The sequence below is a fragment of the Anticarsia gemmatalis genome, chromosome 23 (genome assembly GCF_050436995.1).
Source record: "Anticarsia gemmatalis isolate Benzon Research Colony breed Stoneville strain chromosome 23, ilAntGemm2 primary, whole genome shotgun sequence".
Taxonomy (NCBI): Eukaryota; Metazoa; Arthropoda; class Insecta; order Lepidoptera; family Erebidae; genus Anticarsia; species Anticarsia gemmatalis.
Window position 1 is genome coordinate 6,353,854 of NC_134767.1, and position 26,356 is coordinate 6,380,209.

Below are 26,356 nucleotides of genomic sequence, written 5' to 3' on the forward strand. Positions count from 1 at the left end.
GCCTGTTAGACTGCATAGATCTAGGTTGACGCCCAGTACGAGCGGAATAATTCATTGTTAATATCTTTGCATAAATTGCTACGTTTTGCGTAATAACTTTGTTGTTATTTATGTTTATTTATTAGCGGTTATTACAACTGATTCCTGAGATTATCATCCAGCGACTTAATTGATTACTATCAATTGAAATTGAATTCCGTTTTTAGTTTAAGTTAACCGGCACTACATATTCTAATTTTATGTCAGTAAAAATGATCTTTTAGTTTCTTTACTACCTCTATTCCCAGTAATGTTTGCCCATTTTTATCTTTCGCTGAATTATTCGTACCGCAAAAGAATTCAACAATGCATAAAGATACCTACTTAAGGAGGCTTTTCTTTCGGCCAAAAGCTTTCAATCGCGCTTCCGTATTCAAGAGTATTATCCCACAATAGTTTTGCGATGATTTGAACCCAAATTGGGCTTAACATTTGAGTGGCGCTCCCAAAATATGAATTTAGGCTCGAAGACGATTTTCCTGAAGATTATATTGAGAATGCGACTAAGATCTTTACTGTCATATATTGCTTTTAGTCCTCAAAAGACTAGATTTACTTGTCAACTCGTACTATCTTTAACGCTGTCAATACTAAGATGGGTGACCACTCTCTTTAATGATTATTGTACCTGAGTCATTCCGATGTCGTTATATTTTAAGTGTTATGGGCCTTTTAAGTCAATTCTTAAGGTTGGTGACTTTTTTTAATTTTACTTTTTTTAGGTTGAATAATGCTCGTTATCAAAATTTTCATAAGATCTGAATTCAATTGATCTTGCCGTTAGGTTTTATTTTATATCTCATAATATCGGAATGTTTGGTATCTTTTCGTAAAGCACATATCTAGTTGTCTTCTACAATACAATCATACATGAGGAGACAGCCAAGTAGTTCGATGTCTCATCCCACCGATAGGGACGTCCGGCTCCAGAGCGATATCCGTTTCCGTTGTCTATGGCAGATAACTTCCAACTTCACGTCGTACGGAGGATTTAATTTCTATTGTTTGTTAAGTTTTCTTGATTAATTAGAACAAATAGGTGTGAAAAACTTGGGTTTTCCTACACGGTATAGTTCATTATTTTGAGAAACAAAATTGGTTGGCGAAATGTTTGGCTCATCTTTGTGAGACAGCTTAAAGAGGTACAAATTCCTTCTGCTACATTCAGTTCTATATGTATTCAATTATCTACCTTTTATTCCGTCCTACAGTTAAAATAATGAAAATACTAAGTGACGTAAGTCGACACGAAATTAGAAATGCTTTAGATTGGAATTCCTTTTTCCTTACGAGCGAGAACATTGTGTATCTCACGTACTGCCTAGAGCGGTGATTTCATCTGCTAGGAATGCTACGACTGCATAAAATGCACACTATCTTGACAATATTAACGGCATTATCTTCCTAAATTACTTGTATCTTTATCGTATGTTTTATTTATAGATTTTTGTACTGATCAAGATAATGGATACTTAGGACTGGATTAGCTCTTTGAAGTGGATAATCCTTAGGTGCTTTTTTAACATTTGCTCCTTACGCTATAACATTAAGGTGTGATTGTGAACTAATCTTTTAACTAGAAGTAGCAGCAAATAAACATTGATAAAAAAAATATTTTGCTTGCGACGGAAAAACTGAAAAAAATCTCCTTAGCCTTTAAAAAATCTTTTCAAATCATTTTTCATTTTGGGTTTCTGCCAAGTTCCGAAGCATCCAGGTCTTAACTCCAATATTTGAGACTTTAAAACACTCAAGAAAATGAAAAGGAATGACGTCAGGTAGTTTAACATCAATACAATACGGTCTCGCACTTTGAATGCAACAAATACTATACGTAGCTACCTAGGTACGGTAGATTCCGCTCCGGAACACCGCGAGTAAAGTTGCGGACTCCCTTTGTTTCCGTTTGTTGCAACCTGTTTGTAAAAGTTTCACTTTGATATAAAAGCTTGGATAGCTTTTGTTATACGGTGTTTTTGACGGGATGGTATTTTCAGTAGTCCAAACTTTGTTTATTACTGTCTGCATGCTTGAGTTGTTTGCTGATAAAATGTTGTTGTTGAGGAAAATACTCATTTGCAAGCCGTGAAAACTATTTTGTACATTTCTGTTGCAGTTGTAGTAATGGTAGGATTTGCAGTTAAAATTGTTATGAAAGTAACTAAGTCGTAATGAAATGATCGATAGACGTATCGTCGGCTGTGTGGATTCGTATCAAGTGCATGCTAAAATAACTTAGGTCCTTTAGATTGACATGACAATATCTATAGAGAGTATGCTTGTATTTTAGTATAATAAATACAATTGAAATTCTTACCCAAGTTTGCCCTATTAATTGTAAAAATCTATTGTCTCATACAGGTTTCACAATGATGATTTTCTTACTGCTCTTCATAAAACTAGGTACAAGCTACTTTGTCTCATATTAGTCTAGGAAATGCAATTTGAAACATATCATACGTTCTAATTGATTCAATTGTTTGCCCCAATTGCGAAGACGACACCTGTAATTATATCTTAGATGTAATATGATACATCTGTACTAGGAATAGTAATATCTGTGGCATATACTATTTATCTACCGTCAACGGTGGCATCTTTACTTTGTTATGTTTAACTTTACCAACTGCAAAATAAAGGTATTTTCACTGGTATTTGTACCTATTTTGTAAATTTATAATTAGTATTAATTTAATCATATTTTTTAATTAAAGTCGTGGTTTAGTTACTTCATCATTAAACTTAAACATGTTTGTAATTAAATAATATATAGGTAAAGTTACCATGGTAAAGTAAATATGCGACAGTTGACAGTATGTAGTTATTTTTAATGTATAACGAGTTATGTAGTGTTTAGGCATGCATATAAAGCCTCCAAATGAAATAAAACCTAGACAGGTTTTTGATTAATAGTTCAATAGCTTACTTGATGCTTTTTCTTTTTCTCTGAATCGGTTTTAGAAATTAAAATGAAACGACTTCTTCGTCGTTACGCTATATCTGTAGACCTTTTGGCAGCATGAATTACTTGGACACTAGGTTGAAAACTAACGATATTCGAGATAAAAAAGAATATAAAGTTAATGAAATAAGTGTCTTAAATCGCGTGATTTCTCCTGCTAATAAAACAAGATATTAAGATTACTATCATGAACAGTAGTATCCGTTACTAATAGGCTAACGCGAAGTGTTCACCTCAGCTCGTTAGACATGCAAATGTAAACAAAAACGGAACACTCATTACGCCTGTTTACGTCTGTTTACGATACTCATCTACAAGTATTAATATTACCTTCAAATTAGATCATTTGTAACAACTTACTGACTTTTTTATTAAGATTTTTTAAGACAGGTTGATGGCTCTGAGAAATGCGCCTAAATAAAAATTGGTCTATTGGCACAGAGCTTGATTTTGCTTAGGAGTCTAGGTTTACCTTTGAAATTTTTGAGTAAAATAAACCAGTATGTCTTCCAGATATATCTCTCGTCTCTACACGCACTTAGCCAGCTTGGGGGACTTCAGGCCTACCCCCTCCCTCAATAAGGGTGGAATTCCTTGCCTAGCAGTGGGACATAAATGATTAATAATTATAATAAAAAAGGTCTTGTGGTTTGTACCCAAGTTCAAGGATAGGCTTTCTAAGATTTTAGCCAATTATTTCAATAAATATATCAAGATGTACCCAGGATATAAATCTGGGGCTAAAGGAAATCAGTAATTATACATTTTCGGAAGTCGATCAATATAAAGTACTTTAGGAAATGTATGCTTTTGTTTTTGTTACGCCTACCTAAACATTTTGGGACCGTATTAACGACAGATTACAGTTATAATTAGTACTAACGTCAAAAAACAGTATTTTATCCGGAACGTTTTTATTCTTCTTTTTAATTTGTGTGCGATTTATTTGCGATTAGTTGTCTAATAGTTATCTTATTAGATTATTGGCATAACTAATCCATGCAAGGATCAACATTTCCGTGCTTTCGAAATTATAAGACAGTTAGTCACCACTATTACGGACTGACGGTGATTCAGAGTGGTTTACTCCTGACCATTACTAAAGAAGGAAAAGACGCTGAACGTGGCACAGATTGCAAGTCATGTCTGATGCACGTTTAATACATCAATAAGTCTATGATCGTGTTAAATACTGAAATATATATCAAAAATAACCACTAGTCATTTTATATCATTAATCCATTACTGTCCCACTGCTTGGCAAGGGTCTCCTCAGTAATGCAGAACGGACATTTCTAGCAACCTGCTCAATAGAAATTCTACAGTATGTTTTCAAGTTGCTATATCAGGTATTTGTTTTATTAGCAGACGAGGGCGGCGGCAGCTCAGACTCTCGCTCCGACAGCAGCGAGGACGAGGTGACTGAGCACGTGACCCGCTCCACACCACCACCAGACATGGCCGCCGCCAGGGCACAGGTATACCTTCAAACGTCTTCTCTAGTTAGCACACTTACATTTGTTATAGATCTGCGGGCTTATCACGTATCTTAGTTGACATGTATGACTGCCTCCGTCACGCAGTGGTTGACGTCGCCACGCCGCTACTACTGCGTCGAGAGGTCGTGGGTTCGATTCCCACACGGAACAATTATTTGTTCGATCTACATACAGATAATTGTTCCGGAGGTTGTGTTAATAAAAGTCCACACGACAAAAGAGCACATATTGCAGGAGTTGTCTTTTTAAAATGACATGAAATGAATGAAGGAGTAGAATGGTGCTAGTTGTGCAGTGGCTAAATTGAAGAAGCTACTTCTTTGAAGTTTATAAGACTTGATCATTTGAACACACATTCTATCGGATTTCAAACTATCTAAAGTTTGCCTCCCAACTTCATACTCTAACTCTTGTTTAGCAACTTTATATTGTTGATTATAGAAGAACTACTCCATAAAACTGCTGCAACAATGCACAACAGCTTGCTGTCTACTTAGTCACCAACAATATTGTTTATTTTATAGTAAACTAGCTGACTCGGCAAACGTTGTTTTGCCATAAAAATTAAATAAAAAAACATTGTTCAGCGGCCAAAATTGTGAATCTAAACCATTCTCAGATCCCCTTGAACACACACAAAAAATTTCATCAAAATCGGTCCAGTCGTTTAAGATAAGTTCAGTGACATACACACTTACAGAAGAATTATATATATAAAGATTTAAGTGTGAAAGTGTTTTTAATGGTGTGTGTATTTCCCAGGTGCCCACCATATCGGTGACGCCCCACAGTCCGGGGCTGCTGGAGGACAGCTTGCAGCAACTTCGACGGCTGCATGCGGCTGTACAGCGCATGAGAACTGCGCCACTACCTTTACTGGTATAGTACTACGCATATGGCTCGTGTTTTAAAAATCCATATTTAACATTGCCTCTTGGCCAGCGTTCTGCCGTCGAGATCTACATTTAAACATGCTTTCACGTTGTCTTAACGTTGGCATAACCGAACGTATAACTCTGAATTTTTACCATTATTCGACCGCCCATATTGTGACTTGCGCCTTACGAAATCAATTTAGAACCAGTGGTCGAAAGTACTTCGAACTAAAGGATACAAAAGGTTTTGATTTTCAATTAGAAGAATTTTTAATCTACCTATGGAAAGTTTCAGAAAGGACAAATACCTGGAAACCCTTGCTGGTTTGTAAAACTTTAAAGCTTATGATTTTAAATCGTTACAGGCAACTGGTACCAGTCGTTTGAGCACATCATGTCCGTCGCTGTGCAAGGACGGCGTGGTGGAGCCGGACTGCTCCTCGCCGACACATCTCGACTTCTACCCACAAAGCCGGAAGGGCAGCGGTAAGAACGACGTTATTTTCTTTTTATTAATATGGTATTAAATTATTGTAGAAGACAGTACACAGAAGTCATAATGAGACTCATTTAATACGACTGTGCGCTTACTTGATAGCTATATTATTATTGTTGAAAAGAAAATTGACTGTGAACTAGCTTGCCTTCGAAACGATACCTTATGCAGGTATTGATCCCTACATATGCAACAGAAAACTCACTTATGTTTTAAAAATGCCCTTAATCATTTGGGATTATAAGAAAGCTGTGTCAACTCCTGTCTTATAACTGGAGTGGTAATGAACATTATTAAAAGTAGTTTATTATTAAATAATGTGTATGCAATCAGGTGAGTCCCGACAGTGGGGACTATGGGAGCGTCGTGATGAAGGTCGTCGGAGCAGCTGGGCCGCACTCGAGCCTGGCGCCAGGCTCCCTGATTCACATAGACAACGCAGGTACCTTACCTCACCTTATACCTATTACTAGCTCAACCGCGCAACTCCGCTTGCGTCACATTAGAGAGAATGGGTGAATTTTTTCCCCGTTTTTGTAACATTTCTTACTGGTACTCTGCTCCTATTGGTCTTGGCGTGATGATATATAGCCTATAGCCTTCCGCGATAAATGGGCTTATCTAACACTGATAGAATTTTTGAAATCAGACCAATAGTTACGGAGATTAGCGCGTTCAAACAAACAAACTCTTCAGCTTTATAATATCAGTATAGATTTACTAAGCTGACACCTATTAGTATGCTTATTCTATGCAGTTCAAACAACTATTGATGCTTTACTCAACGTGTGCGGGCACGTTCTTGTATATTACGAATCCTGCATTTTCAATGGAATACGCATTAACAGCATTAAATTGCGAAATCTAATACTCTGGAGTACACTCCAGAAGAGGTACACCTCTGCGGCCTATATTACAACTCCACCAAAGAAGGGAATACCTACCTATCATCTTTTAATGAGAGTTTTCCACATATTCATTTCAAACTGTCTAAAAAAAAGACAACTGTTTTAGAAAAGACAACTCCCGCACTAAGAATTGCTCTTGTGTCGCGGAGATTTTTACAAACTTACAAACAACAGACGCGGATCGCACAAATAATTGTCCCGAGTGGGAATCGAACCCACGACCTCCAGACACAGTGGTATCGGCGTGGTGACCTAAACCACTGCGCCACGGAGGCAGTCTAAACGTAAAAAGTTTTAATTTTTTTTATATTATAGTACTATATTTGTGTTTCAGTGCGTTGAACGGTCACAGCGCGTCGCTTTCGTCGATGGAGTCGGAAGGCGAGGTGCCGCGGCCGGTGCGACACTCAACACACTCGCTCAATGACAATGATCTCGCTGTTAGTACTATTTTAATCTTTAGTTCACTATTCTCCACTATTATAACCACTAACGATTCTGGCTAGGGATTGCAATCCGGTCGAAAGACGAATGACTACTAATCATTTATGGTTAGAAATGAAAAGTATTCATTCGTCTTTTCTGAACTAATTAAATTAAGATATAATAGTTTTAAGTATTCAAATAATCAGTCTCAGTTACTAATGTAATTATCTGTAAGTACCTACCTACTAGAGAAGAGCATACTAGTTATTATCTCACTTAACGAAAATATTTCAAATACAAACACCGGATCCGGTGGACCGGATTGCAATCCCTAATTCTGGCAAATGTTGTATGAAAAAACTTATCAGCGCCCACAGCGTATTTTGCAGGACCAATTTTCTTGAGCTGCTTATTTAAAATTTCCATACCGGACGCTTGAAACGGTTCCGAACAACAGTTTCCTTAACCGGCAAGAGCTACATCGACAAGGATTTTTGCATCAGGCCTTCATCCAATTTGGTAAAGAAATTAGTGCGATTTAAATCAATGTTTCTACAATAACACTTGCAGAAAGACTTTGAAAAAGTCACAGCGGCACTTCGTGCGGGCGGGTGCTTCCCCGCCGCGAGCGGGGTGACAAGCGGGCCGGGCGTTGGTGCGGGGGCCAGTGCCGGAGATGCGGGCCGCCTTGCAGCTCGCCTGCCTTTACAAAAGTCCGTATCCACACCCAGTATTGTCGCAGCCGTACAACCACATCTGCAGCAACCGCAACCCAATGTGTATGTTTCTTTATTTTGTTACTAGTTAGGTAGTACCCGAGAGACACAGATCACATTACATACTGACATGTCACTATTAGGTACCCTATGACAATACCTGTATGATTTGGTTATGTGGATCAAGGAATGTTCCCTCAAAATATGCTATGAGTATGAAAAGTAAAAATTTCAAGGACTTGTGCATGTGACATTGCACTGACTTGTTTTATTCAAAATTAATTGATTTAAAGACTAAGTTTCATATACAAGCTATATAATAGACCCGAAAGGATTCCCTTTTATTTAGGCCTCTTTGAAGCAACTGTTAATTGCTCCGCATGTTGCAACCATACGGTCTGCACAAGCACATTTTGGTAATGGAAGAATCAGTCGTTTTGATTGAGCTCAACACAATATCAAATGAAAACTTTACATTTAAATCAGCATGAACAATCTGAATTCTCAATATTATATTCTAAAAGCACCATTTATTTCATTTCAATTACAAAATTAGAATAATAAATATTTTTACCTTGAGTACCTATGTTATAAAATAAGAAAAAAATATGAGTAAATATACGTACACTTAGAAACACGCTTTAATATGAGTACGTACATAAGCGTATACGCACCCGCTACCTCAGCCAGTAGCGGAAAGCATCGAGACTTATAGAGCTAATCAGTCGAAACTTTGCGGTACGTGGTACAGCTACGGTCTGTAAGCGGAATCCGCTATGGTATAACCAGTAAGAATACTGCGTTACCATTTTCTTTCAACAGTAGCGCGATTCTCTACTACCATGGACGATCGACAACCGGCTAACTACCGATAAGTTTTGTATGAAATCTAATCAGCGCCTCTACCGGGCGCCGTAGGAACAATTTATGCAGTATATTTTAAATGTCAAACTCTCGATACTCGATAGTACCGACTAGTAGAGAATCGCGCTAATGTACATACCTTGTTTCGGACTACACATAATAATATATTAAAACTGCTACTTATATTTACTCGTATTTATATAAGTCATACACATTCTGTCGATGTTGTTCCAATGTTTTGTACTGTGTGTGTGTGCATGTGACTCAGTGTGTTTATTTGTGTACGCACTACGCTTCGCTCCTCGACCATTTTGATATGCACTATATTACACGAGACTTTGTGACTTTTTGTTCTTTATTATTTGCACTGATGTATTACTATCGTGATTGATATGGAAACTGTAGTTGTTATGACTGTGAAAAGAGATTTTATATCAAAAATATTGGTAGAAAATGCATTTGATATGTTACCATATTTATCTAAATTCTTATAGGAATTAATTGTTCTTTAATAAGATGCTAGTGACAGACATATTTTGGAAAATATCGTAATAAGATTGCTCTGTAGCTTCAATCTGTAACTTCAAAGACACTTTTGTCAAGATATCAGATTCATAGCCCATCAAATCTAATTCGGAATCTAATAATATCAAGGATTTGAATACTTAAACCCAAATGGGCTAATTTTAAGAACCCAAGTGGGGTGTTAACCCTTATAAATTGAACAAATTAACCGAAAAGGTACTACTACTAAAGGTACAACTTTCACTTAATATATTGAAGATTATTACAGTTAACTTAACTGTATAAAAATCTTATCTCAAAAACAACACACGTAAAATCACGCTAGTACATACATAAGTTTAGTAAGTGTGGGATTAGCGCGGCGGGCCACAGTGACAGCGAGAGCGACGAGCCGTCAGCGGCGACAGTCGGGGCCACGCAGCCGGCGAGGCGCAACAACACGCATCAAGACCATCTAGGATTGCATCGACTTGCGTTCTTGGAACAGTAAGTGGTTTTGTATTAAGGTACTGGAGATCGGCTGCGGCGGGCCACGAAACCCGCGATTTTGTCACTAAGGTATAGATAGTTGTAAAATAATGTAAGTTCACAATGGCTACAATCTTTAAACGATTTTTTAAATGATTGAGTCAATATTTCAAATTAAAGGCAATAAAATTATAGTAGTGCTACTTTGATAAAATCATGCTGCCTAACAATTTTTATAGAAACAATGTGGGTTTGTAATACCTACTCAAAAACAATTGAACTACAATAAGCCAATGTTTATTTCTTGAAGCAAATTATAGTACTTTTAAATCGTATAATTCTAAGATGATTTTCTTCGTAAATATGTAAGTATGCTTACTATTATTTTTATGATTAAGCACTCGTTTTTTTTAAATTAGCATGCTAGGCACAAGCTTCGCTTGATGTGTCCGTTTTTTTACACTTTTTGAATAAAAAAATAATGTTTTTTTATGCTTTTTCTGCATGTCACAGATACATGACAAATTGACACTTACACAAGATACAAAGGAAAGAGATAGCAATATATTGTGTTATTAATGTTTTACTTGTATTTATTCAGGGCTGCGTTTGATCACCATGCTGAGAAGCGGCGAAAACGGGGCAGTTTGTTCTTCAGAAAGAAGAAGGTAATCGTTTCGAAATACATGTTTTCTAAACCTTTAATTTCTTTCTTCTTAAAGAAAGATCTTAAAAACATTTGAAAGTTCATTTCAAAGCCTTCTCACGAAATTGAAATTTTAGCTAACCCCACGTTGCTTTGGTTCTTGTTTATGAAATCTTCTACCAAATACAGCTAATAAGATAAAACTAAACTTTTACTTGATATTCTAGATATATACCTGTTTCGTCTGCTTCACGCCTGGTGGTAACTTACTGTAATATTGTTTCAGGACAAGTCCCGTAAGGCAGCTCATGCGTGGTCGGCGGCGGGCAGCGGCGGCGACTGCGACTGGTGCGGGCGCGCGCTCGCTGATAAACCATCGCTGTATTGCGATAGTAAGTACTTTCATTAACTACTTAGTTACTTAATCATCATACACATACATAATCACCGGCCGTAAACGATCTGTGGGTTAAGATGGGTGACCGTATAGTGGTATTTGAACTGAGCGTCTCCGTGCTTCAGGAGACACGTAAAAGGTCGGTACCTATTGTTGACAATTAAGATAACAGTCGTTAAGCCTTGTCAAATGCTTTTCGGGTGGTTTGAACAACTTTGACACTAGGCTGACCACTAACCATACCTACGACAAACAAAACATTTCAATTGATATTGTATTTTTTTGAGTGTTTGACAAAATAAGTGACATTTGTGGTACTTGAACTTACATAGCATGTCTTGATCGACTTCATATTAAATAATGTTATTCTATATTTCAGATTGTACAATGACGGTGCACCAGAATGTGTGCAAAGACTACATTGTTGAATGCAACAAACCAAAATCATCCAAGGTATGTCTATTCGTATTATATTATACCTCAAAACACAACACACAAACAAACTTATTTATAACTATCCGTGACGCAGTGGTTTAGGTTGGCACGCCACTACCAGGAGGTTGTGGGTTCGATTCCCACACGGAACAATTATTTGTGCGATCCACAAATAATTGTTTCGGGTCTAGTTGTACTTTGTGTCCGTCGTTTGTATGCTTGTAAAAGTCTCCGCGACACAAGAGCAATACTTATTGCGGGAGTTGTCTTTACAGAAAAAAAAAAAAATAAAAAAAGTTTAAGTTATCTGATTACTATATTCCTTTTAATTATTCTTCCAGACATCAGTCGGCAAGTCCCTGAGCGCGAGCAGCGGCAAGAACAGCAAGCGCAGCTCCGTGTCTTCGGCGTCACAAAACACCAATAGGTAAGTACGCCATCTATCGACCACAACGACCAACTAACTAACTAAACTAAACGATCATATAATGCCAATGAAACGCGTAGTTATGTTATGGCATATATTTTGCTGCTTTATATTTTGATTGCGAGGGATTTCGTGAAAGGATATCGCTATGCATTTTTATTGTTTTGCGTGCGACGGTGTGCGTATGTGGTGAGGGGCTGTCCGTACACGTACTGTCATAGTGTTGTATTCAATTAGCCATACTTTGACTACCTATTTCAAGAGGTATGAGATGAGTAAGATATTTAAAAAACTGGCCGATTTGGATACGCACTATGATTGGTACAAGGGTGACTTTTCAAGCAGTTAAACTGATTTTAATGGAAACGAACAAATGTTCTTCGACAAACAAACATTTGTTGAAAATTTGTCGCTTCAAAAAAACTTCTAGCGACTACTAATTTTAGAGATTGCGGGTATTATAAAAGTTACCAAAAAAAAAATACTAATGATTTTCTATACAAACTGTAATTACTATTGTAACTATAGTAAACAAAAATAATCCCTAAGTATTTCCGTGAATTATTTAGTAAAAAGAAAATTAAAGAATTAAAATTTCATGGTTAATCATCATTCTGTTTGTAAAGTCATCTCAAAGTGTGGACTGGGTCTTTAAATTGTTCGTTTCTTTTGATTGACGGGTTAGCCGTTAGATAGATTACTAGTTTTATAAATATTAAAATATATAGATATAACAATTTCTCTCCAAACAGGAACAATAATATTTTAGAATAAAAGGTGTAATTAAACATAGTACTGATTTTATGATAATTAGTCAAAACTATTTAACTAGTATTTAAGGACTAATAAACGGGTTTTTTAGACATTCGTTTTACTTCTTACTTAATTATATTTTATTTTCTTTCAGTCGTTACAAACGATTTTCTCCAAATTGTTTTGTTATTTACGTTTTACACACGAAAGCGAAAAATGTCTGAATAGTCATTTAAGAAAAATACCTTACAGTAACTGAAAGTAATACACACTAAATAATTTGATTGAATGTTGATAAAAGGTATATTTATTCTAAAACGTCTTTCAAAAGAAACATTCAACACTAACACTACGTAAAAAAATCAATTTAATGAGCAACTGAATAGGCTTCGCTGACGAACATTCTGAATACAATGAGAGGATACACAAGTGTTATATAACTACACTATATATTATATATTTTGCTTTGTAATCTCGCTATTATTTCTCTTTGTATATATATTTTCTACTTCCGTCAATGCTATGTTGATTTTCCTGTAAGCTATGATTCCGTATTTCGTTTCCTTTATTTATTATTTCGGTGAACGGAATGTTTTCTTATGAATATTCATCGACTGTGGAGATATCGAGGTGGTGATATAACCTATAAGACTATATACTAATACATACGTGTGTTGCTGCTAAAACAGAGGATTTTACGGACTGTTGTACGTATATTTGAATTATTTTGTTGCTCGATTCACCTCACTCCTATGAATGAGCCACCTCGATCTGTCCGCCCGCGCCCGCCAACAATGTGTTCACGCACACAAATGTACACGTGTGTATTCGTGTTCGTTCCCGCGGCACGCACACACAGCAAGAAGCAGTCGACCGGGTGCTACTCGCCGTGGCGGCGCGTCGCGACCAAACTCGGCGTGCAGTAAGTGCAGGGAATGCTGACACGCGCAAACTATTTCTTACTCTCTCATTCATACATACATCACACGTTCATCCGACGTGCTCTGTCTCTGTCTCTCTCAGACTTCCACGTCAGCCGTTAGCCGTACGGTAGGACTCGCTAGGGTTTTTGTTTCATTTCTTTACAGAATTAGGCTTGTTTATTTTGTTTTGTAGGCTACTTGTTGCGATTACTGGGGATAGCTTTACCATCAGTATTTTATTGATGTCCTTGGCATTCTTCATTTTTGCTTTTTGAAATTTAAATTAAGTCTTACACTCAAACGATTCTTTTAGGCTTGATGAATTGCATATGTAAAAATTAATGAAATAAAAAAGAAAGCCTTATTTTTATAAAAATATTTTTGTACAGACAAATAATTTAAATAATATTTTGAGTCAAAGATATCAAAGTAAGTACATAATTAGTTGTAATTTAAGAAGTGTGTATATCAAACATATAATTTCAAGAAGTACTTTAACAGAATATATTAGTATATAAGATTTTCCTTAATAACAATATTAAGATTTAACTGGGCAAAAACGATCAAAAAGATAGTTACAATTTTTCAGTTCGCTTGTAAAGCACGAATCGTGCGTTGTACAGGAGCGCGTTCGTCCATCACATTCGGCGTTTCTTCTCTCGAATCATCCACGCCGCCTTACTTGTGTATCTTTCTATCTATTATGGAGTTAGTTATGTTTCTCTTGAAAATGTTGTCGTAGCACTATGTTCCAGATATGAACGATTATTTTTACTGTCTACGTTTCATGCTGGTTGTTTTGTTGGTCACAGGTTCTCTGTTCGTGTCGGTTGTTTGATGAAAAGGGATTTTTTGTTTGCTTAGTTTGTTAGCATGTGGTTTTTGGTTTTAGATTCGGCATTTTGTTTTCAAAATAAATAAATAAATTTAAAATACAATACTTGTTAATATACGCGTTTTAGCAATATAAACGTTTGTTGTCCTTGAATCCGACATTTTTACCAAATTATTTTATTTGATGATGATTTTAACAACGTGACTACTTTACTCAAAAACAGATTTTTTAATAATAAATATTAAAAATAGGTTTAGTCGTTTAATTAGTATTTTAACAATATATACGGTAATAGTATAATACAACAATTTTCGCGTAATTTATGGATTTTAATGTACAGGAAATTTAAAATAAATATACAGAAATCCCTTTTCATTAGGACCGATTTAATATCGAACAGTATGTAGTTTTCTTCGATGCAGCAACAGAAGCTATTATCTTTGACAATATTTTATTTATTTCACGTTTTATTTATATTCAAGATTTGCATGATGTTTTTAATCGTTTGTTGACAGTTCTATGCTTCTTCTTATTATTTAGGCTTTGCTGAAGTTAAAACCTAAGAATAATAAAATTAATATTTATAATATATTTTTTATGTGTAAGATGTATTTGTAATACCGATGTCATAGTCATTTGTTGCGTCGATTGATAATTGACCCTGTCTCGCCTGAGTTTTGTTTTTTTTTCGTATGGCAACACAGAATAATGGACAGTTAGCAACCCCAACAGTAGTAGACTACTATTTAGTATAAAATACTATCTAGTTATTCTTCCGTAAAACTATAGTATCCTTCTTAATATTGAAAAAGGCTTGCTTTGGCTTTGAACCGATTAACCGGAGACCATGGCTAATAAAATTCATTACCATGCGAGTAAAGCCGCAGAAGTAACTAGTGCAATTGATTTACTTCTATTCTTCAAGTAAAGCTGTATAATCCTGTTGTATAGTGGTTATTCTGTGTTGCCTCCATACATGTGGTACGTCACGATGTTTTAATGACGTCATCGCTTGTGTTTTCAGCACGAGCCACATTTACAATGACGATAAGGACGGGTCTGACCACAAACATGATCAGAGCAAGTGAGTATTAGATTTTATTTTATATTTACTAATTTAAAGAGCTATTTAAATATAGATTTTTTTAGCTTGAAAGATCGTTTATTGAGATTCTTCAATATTTAATTTATTAAATAATCGTCAAGTTAAACTTTTATGTTTACTACGTTATTTTACTTGCGACATTTATAAAGTTTAAATACTCCCAAAAACTAAAGGCCATGAGCAAAAAGTACAGTGAAATTGTTTTAAATCGCTCAATAAGCGCAAAGTAAAGGTAGTACTTTACCATTTTTCGTAAATGTATTTCTTCCACTAAAACAAAAGACCGAGACGTCTATAGAAGAAGAATTACTAGAAGATAGAAGAATAAGAGAGGCACAAAATAAAACTTCATATTTTTTGTTTCTACATTCAAGGCGTCTATTTAACCTTTTGTTTTTCCAGTGCATCAGACGACGCGGGCGTGTCAGAGTGGCCGGAGGTATACCTGACGCCGGATCAGCTCGGCGACGAGGCTGTTCGGCTCGGACTTGGTGCTACTGAGCCTGATACGTGGGCGGCCGGCGCGCCTAAGGGACTAGCTAAGTGTGTAGTTGTTTTAAAAAATACTCAAGGATATAATTATATATTATTATACAGTTTCTTGTGCTTAAGTTTTGTGTATGAGGTGAGAAAGAAGAAGAAGTGGTTGGCATCGAGACTACTTTTTGAAAAATATTATCAGGAATTTTTTTTTTTTTTTTTATAATCTTTATTTATTGAGGGCTTTTAACTCTATGAGCTTAAGTCAGCCCCATCACAACAAAAACAAAAAAAATCGACACAGTTATAGGAATTATTTTGAACACACTAAAGTGCGTTGTCGTTTTTTCTGGATATATGTTTTGTTACCAAAGGACTTCGAGTACAATATCAAATTTACAATTTTTGTTTTACAGATCACTCGGTGACAGAGAGACAAAACGTCAAGAACACATCTACGAGTTAATATTGACTGAGAAACATCACTGTTTAACTATAAGACTAATGCAGAAGGTATGTAGATTGATAATTCTAAAATCGTTCTTGGTAATATTGCAGCTGTTCTTTTTTTAATGTGTACGCATGTAACGTGTACGTGTAAGTCCGAAATAGATTTTTTATAAAATTTAAGTTGCCTTTTTTGCGTACACTCGTACGTACGTACGTGTCCGTTTAAGCGTATTCTTTAATTTGTTTAAATTTTTATAAAAGTGTAACATAAACTCGGGTTTGTTACTTTTACACTTTAATTTCATTTTAACTGCAAATAATTAGTAAAAACTATCGTAAAAACGAACTATTTAGTTTGTTTTGTTTAACGTGTATGCGCAGATGTTCGCGGCGGGCATGGTCCGCGGCGCGGGCGTGTCGTCGGCGCAGGCGGCGCGCATGTTCCCGCGCCTCGACGAGCTGTGGGCGCTGCACGCCGCGCTGCTGGCGCGCCTGCGCACGCGGCAGCGCGCCGCGCCCGCCGTCAGCAGCATCGCCGACATCCTGGCCGACACCTTCGCGCCGCCGCACACGCACAAGCTCAAGGCCGCCTACGGTACACATTACTATCTTATAACTATTTAATTGTCCGGCGCACTATCGTATTACAAATCATCGAAGCCTGTCTAGTTTGGTGTAATTTGACATGTAATGAAGCCTACGACTGTCGAATATATCTATTTAGCCTATAGAACATCGTAGAACAGTATGATAGTTATAAGAGATAACTGACCCGCGCAACTTCGCTTGCGTCACATAAAAGAGAATGGGCGAACTTCTTCCCCGTTGTTGTTAATTTTTTGCTGGTACTCTGCTCCTATTGGTTGTTGCGTGATGATATACAGCCTATAACCTTCCTTAATAAATCAGCTATCTAACACTGAAAGAATTTTTCAAATCGGGCCAGTAGTTCCTGAGATTAGCGCGTTCAAAGAAACAAACAAACTCTTCAGCTTTATAATATTAGTATAGATATAAAAATAAGATTCTAGCAAAACATCGTTAGCAGACAATTCTGCTGATGCGAATCACAAAATTAAGCAGTTTACCACGAAACAGTTTTTTACTGTAAAGAAATGCGATGCGACGTTAGGGATGTTGTATTTTCTACCTAAAAAATATATTTCGTACATTTGATTGTAATATTTTTTCTCCAGGTGAATTCTGCTCCCGGCATCGTGACGCAGTAGAGGTGTTCAAAGAGTGTTGTACGAGGGAACCACGTCTCTCTAGGTTTATAAGAAAGTGCCAACAAAACCCATTGCTCAGGAAAAAAGTAAGTACCAATCTCACTAAACTCACAACACTCAACCATAACATAGCACTCAAATACATTATTAATAATTTTAAATATTGCAAACTTTTTTAAAGTTGTGATATCATCGCCTTTCTCCAAACAACTACGGGTATGACTACGGGACTACTTACACTTTACCCTGCTACTTCGAACTTCTGTCCCAAAGTTATACATACTCTTAAACCACAAGGGATACAAACCTCAACACTGGTAAATTCCATAAAATGCAATAATTTATTTGGCGTGTAAATAACCATGTTTGTTTGTGTACAGGGTGTTCCAGAATGCGTACTATTCGTCGCACAAAGGTTGACAAAGTACCCGCTACTGCTGGAGCCGCTACTGAAGACAGCCGGCGATGACGTCAATGAGAGAGAACTGTTGCAGAAAGCACTTTGTGGAGTAAAGGTAATTTACTTTAATAAAATTATATACTCAGTCCATAAAACGTTTAGTAGAGGATGTTTTATTTTGTATTGCTGCTTTGTTAAAGCACTCAAGTTGAGTTGCAATATTGTACTTTAAGTAAGAATCCATTACGCAGAATAGCCGTTCAGATATCCGACACAATGTAACGCTCGCACGATCTAGCTAGGCTCTAGAAAATTGATTGCCTCTGCTATAAGTAACTACATGAGCTGGCGACCAAAATAAATTCCAAAGTACATTTTCTTTGTAAGTTCTTAGAGAATAATCACTGATCTTTATTCTTCCTTTCTTATAGGAAATCTTAGTGGACGTAGACAATCAAGTGGCAGCCAAGGAGCGCGAAGACCGTAAGCTAGAGATCTACCACCGGATTGACGCTAAATCATTCGCCAACTTCAGAGGACGCAAGTTCAAGAAGAGCGACATCCTACAAGGAAATAGGAGCTTGAAGTAAGTGACCATGAATTTATACGTGCGTTTTTATTCTTCTAAGAATATAAAATAAAATATCGGCAGTAAAAAAGTCTATGCTCAATTTCTGAATAAATTCTACACAAGTTTGTTTAAGTCCAGCATTTAAACACTGCAACTTGGTAGACACTTAATCAACTAATAGGGATGTATTTTAAATTGTAAACAGTAGTCAGAGGCTTGAAAGTCTGACAACCAGTCTTACCGAAGGGATCGATCATGTTAGATCCCAGGTCATTGGGTTGTGGAGGCCAGATAGGCAGTCGCTCCATGTAAAACACTGATATTCAGCTGCATCCGGTGAGACTGGAAGCCGACTCCAACATAGTTTGGAAAAAAGGCTAAGCTGATATATATATATTTTTGCATTTTATCGTTATTATAATGTTAGATTCTGGAAAACTCTGGGGCTTGGGGTTCATTCAAAGAGCGAGAGCTAAAAAATACAGTTCCTATAATATCCAAATGTTTGTCACCCAGGTTCGAAGGAGTGGCGACATTGATGCAAGGTCGCAGCAAGATGCAGACGTTACTAGTGATAGTGCTGACGGACGTGCTGTTCTTCCTGCACGATAACAACAACAAGTATACCTTCTTCACGCCTGATAATAAGGTAACGTATAACTTAAAAAAAAAAATATCTTATTAAGTACTGTTTTAATCGTTGTATTGATGGAATAATACATATTAATAAATAATAATAAATTTCACCCATTAATGTTCCACTTCTGGGCAAGGGTGTCCTCCCAGAGTTTGGTAGGGGATTAGGCCTTGAGTCCACCACGCTGGCCAATTGCGTGTTGAGGACTTTGCATATCTTTAAGAACTGTTCTAAGGAACTTTCAGGCATGCAAGGTTGCCTTACGATATGTTCCTTTACCGATGGAAAAAATGATCATATTTCTACTACACACATAACTTCGAAATGTTAATGGTGAGTTGCCTCGGGTACGAACCCATTTCCACGACCTCTTTCGTGGAAGGCGCAATTTAAACCATTCGGCTATCACAGCTTTATTTTTTTATATTTTATTGTTACAGACCGGCGTGGTATCTCTAGTGAAACTCCTAGTGAGAGAGAAAGCGGGTGCGGAGGGACGAGGTCTATACCTCATCTGCAGCGGACCCACCGAGCCCGAGATGTTCGAGCTGAGGGTGCACCGACCCAAGGATATACACACCTGGATACAGGCCATCAGGTATGTTCAACTAAAATTCATACAACATTTGAAACTACTTTTCAAAATCAGTTCTTTAAAATCCCACAAGAGACGCTGAAATCGCCTCGCAGAATGATTCGTCATTTTTGTTCGGTGATCAATTCATCAGTTCGTATAATATAATCTATCGACACCAACTCTAACCTACTCTATCTTACTACGAACCTGATCTTATATATTAGACGAAAGAAACATAAATAAATCTCTTAAATTACTGGATATGGAGGGGATTACGCACCGCCATCTACATTTAGTTTATCTTTCACCACAGTTCAAACAAATACTTCATTTTACAACATATCTAATAACTGGATAAAAAATCGACTCCAGAATCACAAAGTAACTAATACTTTATTATGGTTGCCTGTAAGAGATTGCCTTGTGCGATAAGGCCGCCGATTGTGCATTGATATTGTATCTAGTCTAAGTTTATACTGCTTTTATTTATTTTTATATTTTCCTGGTACATGGTGTACAATAAAGAGAATTTATTATTATTATTCAGTCTCGCGCGAACTGCCGAGGTGAGCGCACGCGATAAGCTGAGATCGATTTTGTTCGAGCTTTCTATTTTCGCTCTACCCTCATATTTTATTTATTACATGTTACGCGATGGATAACATAGACTTTTGTGATTCAAGTGGAAGCGATATAGTGGAAGAAGAGATGGTGAAGGAGCGTGAGCAACTAGTTGAGAATCAGAATTCGAAGGGAGAGGGAAAAAAAGCAGATAAAAGAGTACGTTCGGATAACGAAGAAATAGTGGAAGATGAGGAGGGATTTATTACAGTGCGAAGGGATAAAAAGAGGTTAGCGAGGAGGCCATCAATAAGTTCTAATTGTGTTGAGAATAATATGGGAACAAGTAAATCAGTAGCTGACAAAGTAATAGTGTGTGTAACATCGAAAGAAATTTTACCCAAACCTTTTGGCATGGCCAAACTGTTGAGAGGAGAAAATATTAAAAATATTCTTAAAATACAGTATAAAAACCCATACAAAATTCTCATTCATTTTGAAGATCGAAATGACGCGGAGAGTTTGATTAATTGCAACAAGTTTCATAGTTTGGATTATAGATGTCAATTTATAGATGAAATTAATTTGACGTATGGTGTGGTAAAACACATTGACTTGGAGATTGAGGAGAAAGAGATCTTGGAAAGTATTGAATGTGAGAGGGAAGTCGTTTCTGTCAAGAGATTAAAAAGGCAATCGGATAATGGAGAATGGATTCAAAGCGAAACTATTCGCGTTTGTTTTAAAAGCACTACCTTACCTCCGTATTTGCTAATATACGGATGTAGGTTTATGGTAGAATCGTACACGTTTCCCGTTAGCCAGTGTTCGGGATGTTGGAGGTTCGGACATCTAATTAAAACTTGCCCAACTAAGAAGCTATTGTGTCCCAAATGCGGTGGAAATCACAATAATTGTGAAACCATTAACTTTAAATGTATTAATTGCAAAGGCCCGCATATGTCAATGAATAAAGTATGTCCTATGTTCAAGAAAGAAAAAGCCATCCGACAAATCATGTGTGAGGAGAACTGTACATATAGAACAGCAATGATGTTATATTCCGTTAAAATTGATTTGCAACAAAACACAGTATCTACACTACCTATTAATCTAGAAGATAATACAACTCAAACATTCCAAACCCCACTATCTGTTGACGAAGGAAAGTCATATAGAGATACTTTATTGTCACAAGTTTACAATCAAACTGAGCCGACACATTCAATTAACAAAAAATCTTATTCGGGTGAAACAAGTGGAGATTTTATAATAAAGGAGTCTGCTACCTTGCAAGCCAATACAAAATCCAAAAAAGCAACCAATGAACGAGATGCGGTTTACGCGGCGGCGGTGCAATCTGCTGAGAAAGATCAAAATAAAGGAAGTACAGAAGGCCAACAGACAGAAACACCTAGGAATACATTTAACTTCAAAAAGTTAATGGACAAATTAAATGAAATTGTTTTCTCTAATTCGAGTATTGCAACTAAAATTAAGTTATTATTAAGTATTATTTTTGAAGAAATCGTTCAGTATGTTTTAGGTTTCGTTAAAAAAGGAGATTTGACTAAGAAAATACTTTCTTTGTTTAATGATGGTTCATAACACATTACGGGAATTCTCTCTTAATATTTTGCAATGGAATTCGCAAAGCATTAGGCCCAAAATCACTGAGTTTGAATCAATTTTGTTTAAAGATCAAATACACATAGCTATAATCTGTGAGACATGGTTAGATGAACATAGTTTATTAAGCATATCCCAGTACAATATTTATAGGAAAGATCGATGTGATGGGTATGGGGGTGTAGCAATTATGCTACACAAATCTATCACATCTGAATTAAAATTATCTAGTATCCATAACACGGGCATTGAAATATTGCATGTGAAGATTAATAATTGTAAATATCTCGAAAATATAGTCTCAGTCTACTGTCCATCCTCAGTCCAAACGACGCAAAGCGATTGGGATGAGTTGTTTTCTTTGTGCTCTCACAGAGCGCTTATAGTTGGTGACTTCAATGGGCACCACTCCAATTGGTCCTATAAAACCGATGCAAGAGGCATACAAATTATGGACTCGGCGCTGGAAAATGGGTTTATATCTATCAATGATGGTAGTGCCACTCGGGTTAAAAATGTGGGCAATTTATTACAACAGTCATCTCCTGATATCACCTTTTCTTCATCCGATATAGCTATTCATTTTTCTTGGCGAGTGTTGAGCGAAAGCTTGGGAAGTGATCACCTAATGATAAAAATTAAAATAAATTATAGGGATTCAATTAATATGTTTAGTAAACGAAATTATAAAAAAGCTAATTGGTTGGAGTATCGTAAAGATATAGAACGGTTATTTCTTGACATTGATTTTAATATATGCGACCCCCAGATAATGTATAGGAGTCTTATTTCCATAATTAATAAATCTGCTGATAAAAATATCCCTGTAATTAAGTGTTGCAATAACCCACAAAATAATTTTAAACCTAAGCCGTACTGGGATCCTCATCTTTCCAAAGTTGTAGCCGAGCGAAGGCTTGCGTTGAAAGAGTTTAGACGAAACCCGACGCCGGCTAACTTAGCTGTGCTGGAGAATAAAATTTTGAAAGCTAAACAAGAAATTCGACAAGCTAAGAGAAATTGCTGGCAAGAATTTTGCAGTTCTATTGATGGCAATGTGACTTCATCAGAAATGTGGCGCAAGATGAAGTGGATGAAGGGTTATCGACAAGCTGGTTATTTCGTACCTATGGATAAAAAAATAGAGCTCTTGCGCAGTCTAACACCTGACTCAGCTCTAGTCTCTAAACCATTATTTTGTTCAAATAATGCTTTATTAGAGACGGAGTTTATATTGCAAGAATTAGAGTCATGTATTAAAAAGAAGGATACCGCTCCTGGAGATGACAATATCACGTATTCTATGATTTTTAACCTTCCAAATGTCGCTAAAATATTTTTACTCCGTATATATAACATCATTTTTAATTCTGGATGTATTCCTAATGAATGGCGTAATATTAAAATAGTGGCAATACCTAAAGTAGGAAATATTTCAAAATCTAGACCAATTTCGTTAATATCTTGTCCATGTAAGATTTTCCACTTGATGCTGGCTAAAAGGTTAGAATGGTTCATCGAACATAACAGTATATTATCCCCCAGTACGACTGGTTTTCGGAGAGGCCGATCATGCTTAGACTCACTCGCACAGTTAATCACTAATATACAGATATCTTTCGTTAAAAACACAACCACCTTAGCGTGTTTCTTAGATATTGAGAACGCCTACAATAACGTCTCAATTAGCAGTGTGGTTAGAATGTTAGATGACCTTAAAGTGGGCAGTAGAATATGTAACTATTTGTGGGAATTTCTTAAGGAAAGACATTTAATTGTTAAAAATGACACGGATGAGAAGGGTGATGTCATAAGATGGACGAATAGAGGGCTGGCACAGGGAGATCCGATCTCACCCTTGCTATTCAATATTGTAACTTATGAAATCTCAAATTTTTTCTACAGTAGTAATTTGATAAAAATATGTCAATACGCCGATGATTTCGCGCTTTTTGTTAGTTCAGGGAAAATAAGTGACGATGTCAATATTATGCAATTATCTTTAAATCATATTGTAGAGCTGATATCTAAAATAGGCTTAGAATTATCAGCGTCTAAATCACAGGTCTGCTTATTCAGTAGGGGACATAGAAGGCAAAATGTTCAGATATATTTAAATAATATTCCTTTAGTAGCGACGGATAGCATTAAATATCTAGGTGTTTGTTTAGATTCTTCACTTCGGTGGGGCAAACACATCAACTTACTTAGTGAACATTGTCAGAAAATATTAAATATCCTAACAGTATTAGCTGGTTCGAACTGGGGAATGCATCCATTACACTTAAGACGTTTATATATTGCTTTACTAAGAAGTCGAATAGATTATGGCTGTGTATTCTATGATAGTAGTATTAAGTCTCGATTATATAAATTAGATAAAATTCAAAACAAGGCAATGAGAATAGTAGGTAGTTTTATTAAAACTACACCAATTCATGTGATGGAAAGCGAGTTGTGTTTACCCCCATTACATATTAGACGCAAATATCTGGCATTTAAATTCTGCCTTAAGGTAAAGTCATTTTCCAGTTGTCTGACAAATAAATGTCTGTCAGATCTTGGAGTTCTTAGTACAAACAGATATTGGTCAAATAAAAAAATGCCTGTGTTAATGGATACATATAATATTATCAGAGAAGAAAAAATGTACGCCTCTAAACCACTAGATATGTTTAAATTAAATGTTTGGTGTAGTTATATTGCAATTGAAAATGTAATTAAGGTTAATTTAAAAACTGTGAATAAGCCCAAAAAGTCACTTGAAAGTAACTGTTTGAGAGGTGATATCTTAAGAGAATTGAGTGATACATATAATGGGTGGTATACAATGTATACTGATGGTTCCAAGAGTTCTCGGATTGGTGCTGCATTTTATGATGCAACTACTAAAACAAGTGGATGTTTTAATCTTGTATCTGAGGTTTCCATAATGACAGCAGAATTGTTTGCCATTTCTGAAGCATTGTCTTATATTGCTTCAATACAACACGATAATATTGTGATATTCACTGATAGCAAGAGCGCGCTCCAGCATTTGGCTCGCTGCGCCTCTGGACACAGAGGTGTATCGACAGCCTATGCTGTTTTGAATAAGATTCACAAAATCCTATTAAATAAAGTTAATTTAGTTTTACAGTGGATTCCGTCACACATTGGTCTACCGGGAAACGAGGAGGCTGACAGACTAGCTAAGATGGCGGCAACGTCAGGCGTAGAGGTTTTTATATTACCAGTCCACTCGGAAATTTTAGCAAAATTCAAAAATTATTGTTATGATGCGTGGAAACTTCATTTCCAATCTATAACCAAAGGGTTATGGTACAAAACCATTCAAAGTGAGCCTCCTCGGGTTCCATGGTTTAATAGTTTTAATGTAAGTCGTAGAATTTTGGTAGCTTCTTTCAGAATTCGTTCTGGGCACATGCCACTTAGAGGCTTTGCATTTCTTATGAGGAAGGTGGATTCTCCTTATTGTTTAGTATGTGATAATAAAGTAGAAGATGTATATCATCTTTTAGTGGAGTGTGTCAGGAATGAGCACGAAAGAAGTTTTTTGTTTAGTAGACTGAATATTAATAAGTTAGATGTCGGTATATTTAATGTTATATTAGCTAAACCAATGTCACCAGAGGCTGCTCTAGTTTATTCTTTAGTTAAATTGTAAGTTTGATGTAATTAGATTAGTCTACGATGGAACTAGCGTAACATATTGTTAAAAGTTCCTTAAACAAATAAAGATATTAAAAAAAAATTATTATTATTACTTTGCTCCCCATAACCTAAGAAATCGACAAAAAATAACCCATCTTTTTTCCCAGGGCGGCAGTACAGAATTGTCCTGAAGAGGTAGAGGAATCAGAAGCGGGTGCCACGGCGCAGTCCGCCGAGGAACGGCAGCGGCAACTCGACGCGAGGCACGAGAATATAAGACTGATCACAGGTAAACACGACTTTATTTGTCAGACAATAAAGATTAGTTTCCGTTGACCTGCATTGTGACATGCTACACTATTTAAAGTACAGTGTTCGAAATTAACGTCACTAGCCCCCGGTTTCTGAGAAAATTTAATGGTAGTTTATTTATTCAATAGCGTTTTTTTGTATGAGTTTTGATGCTATTGAATAGATAAACTTCCGTTAAATGTACCTCAGAAACCAGGGGTATATGATAGTAGCCTACTGAGGTTGATGGCTAGTCATTATCTGGGGGCACGGAAGTGCCCCCGCAAGTCGAGCAAAAAAAAAGCGGCACGGCCGTAACATCCTTTTCTCGAAGCAATTCGGGCTATTTTTGACACCCCTATAATTTCGTTGTGGATATAACTAGAAGCCTGGATTTTCAGCAACTAATCAGTCATTGTATAAACACGGTATATTTAAAATTTCAGTCAATTTGAACCAGTAGTTTTAAAATGACAACTTGTTAAAATTTTGAATTTTGTCACTCACTGATTCACTGACTCACTGACTCACCGATCATCAAAAGTCTAAGGTACTTCTAGCAGACTTAGAAGCTTAAA

General features: G+C 36.4%; 1 protein-coding gene across 7 annotated transcripts in view; it reads left to right on the forward strand.

Moving 5' to 3' along the window:
- cyst (rho guanine nucleotide exchange factor 18 cysts) overlaps positions 1-26,356 on the forward strand; it is a 57,370-nt gene that overhangs the window by 14,377 nt on the left and 16,637 nt on the right. For 4 of the 7 annotated variants that reach the window (XM_076129717.1, XM_076129711.1, XM_076129713.1 and 1 more), the window contains 21 exons: positions 4,367-4,479; positions 5,263-5,379; positions 5,741-5,861; positions 6,205-6,313; positions 7,114-7,219; positions 7,776-7,984; positions 9,668-9,796; positions 10,380-10,446; positions 10,711-10,816; positions 11,201-11,274; positions 11,598-11,683; positions 15,219-15,278; positions 15,702-15,842; positions 16,196-16,292; positions 16,611-16,824; positions 17,426-17,544; positions 17,839-17,973; positions 18,290-18,444; positions 18,946-19,078; positions 19,507-19,664; positions 25,655-25,776. In XM_076129717.1, the coding sequence (XP_075985832.1) occupies positions 4,367-4,479; positions 5,263-5,379; positions 5,741-5,861; positions 6,205-6,313; positions 7,114-7,219; positions 7,776-7,984; positions 9,668-9,796; positions 10,380-10,446; positions 10,711-10,816; positions 11,201-11,274; positions 11,598-11,683; positions 15,219-15,278; positions 15,702-15,842; positions 16,196-16,292; positions 16,611-16,824; positions 17,426-17,544; positions 17,839-17,973; positions 18,290-18,444; positions 18,946-19,078; positions 19,507-19,664; positions 25,655-25,776 (2,571 nt within the window). The remainder of the gene's footprint in view (positions 1-4,366; positions 4,480-5,262; positions 5,380-5,740; positions 5,862-6,204; positions 6,314-7,113; positions 7,220-7,775; positions 7,985-9,667; positions 9,797-10,379; positions 10,447-10,710; positions 10,817-11,200; positions 11,275-11,597; positions 11,684-15,218; positions 15,279-15,701; positions 15,843-16,195; positions 16,293-16,610; positions 16,825-17,425; positions 17,545-17,838; positions 17,974-18,289; positions 18,445-18,945; positions 19,079-19,506; positions 19,665-25,654; positions 25,777-26,356) is intronic. The other 3 variants (XM_076129712.1, XM_076129716.1, XM_076129714.1) reach the window with 2 other exon arrangements.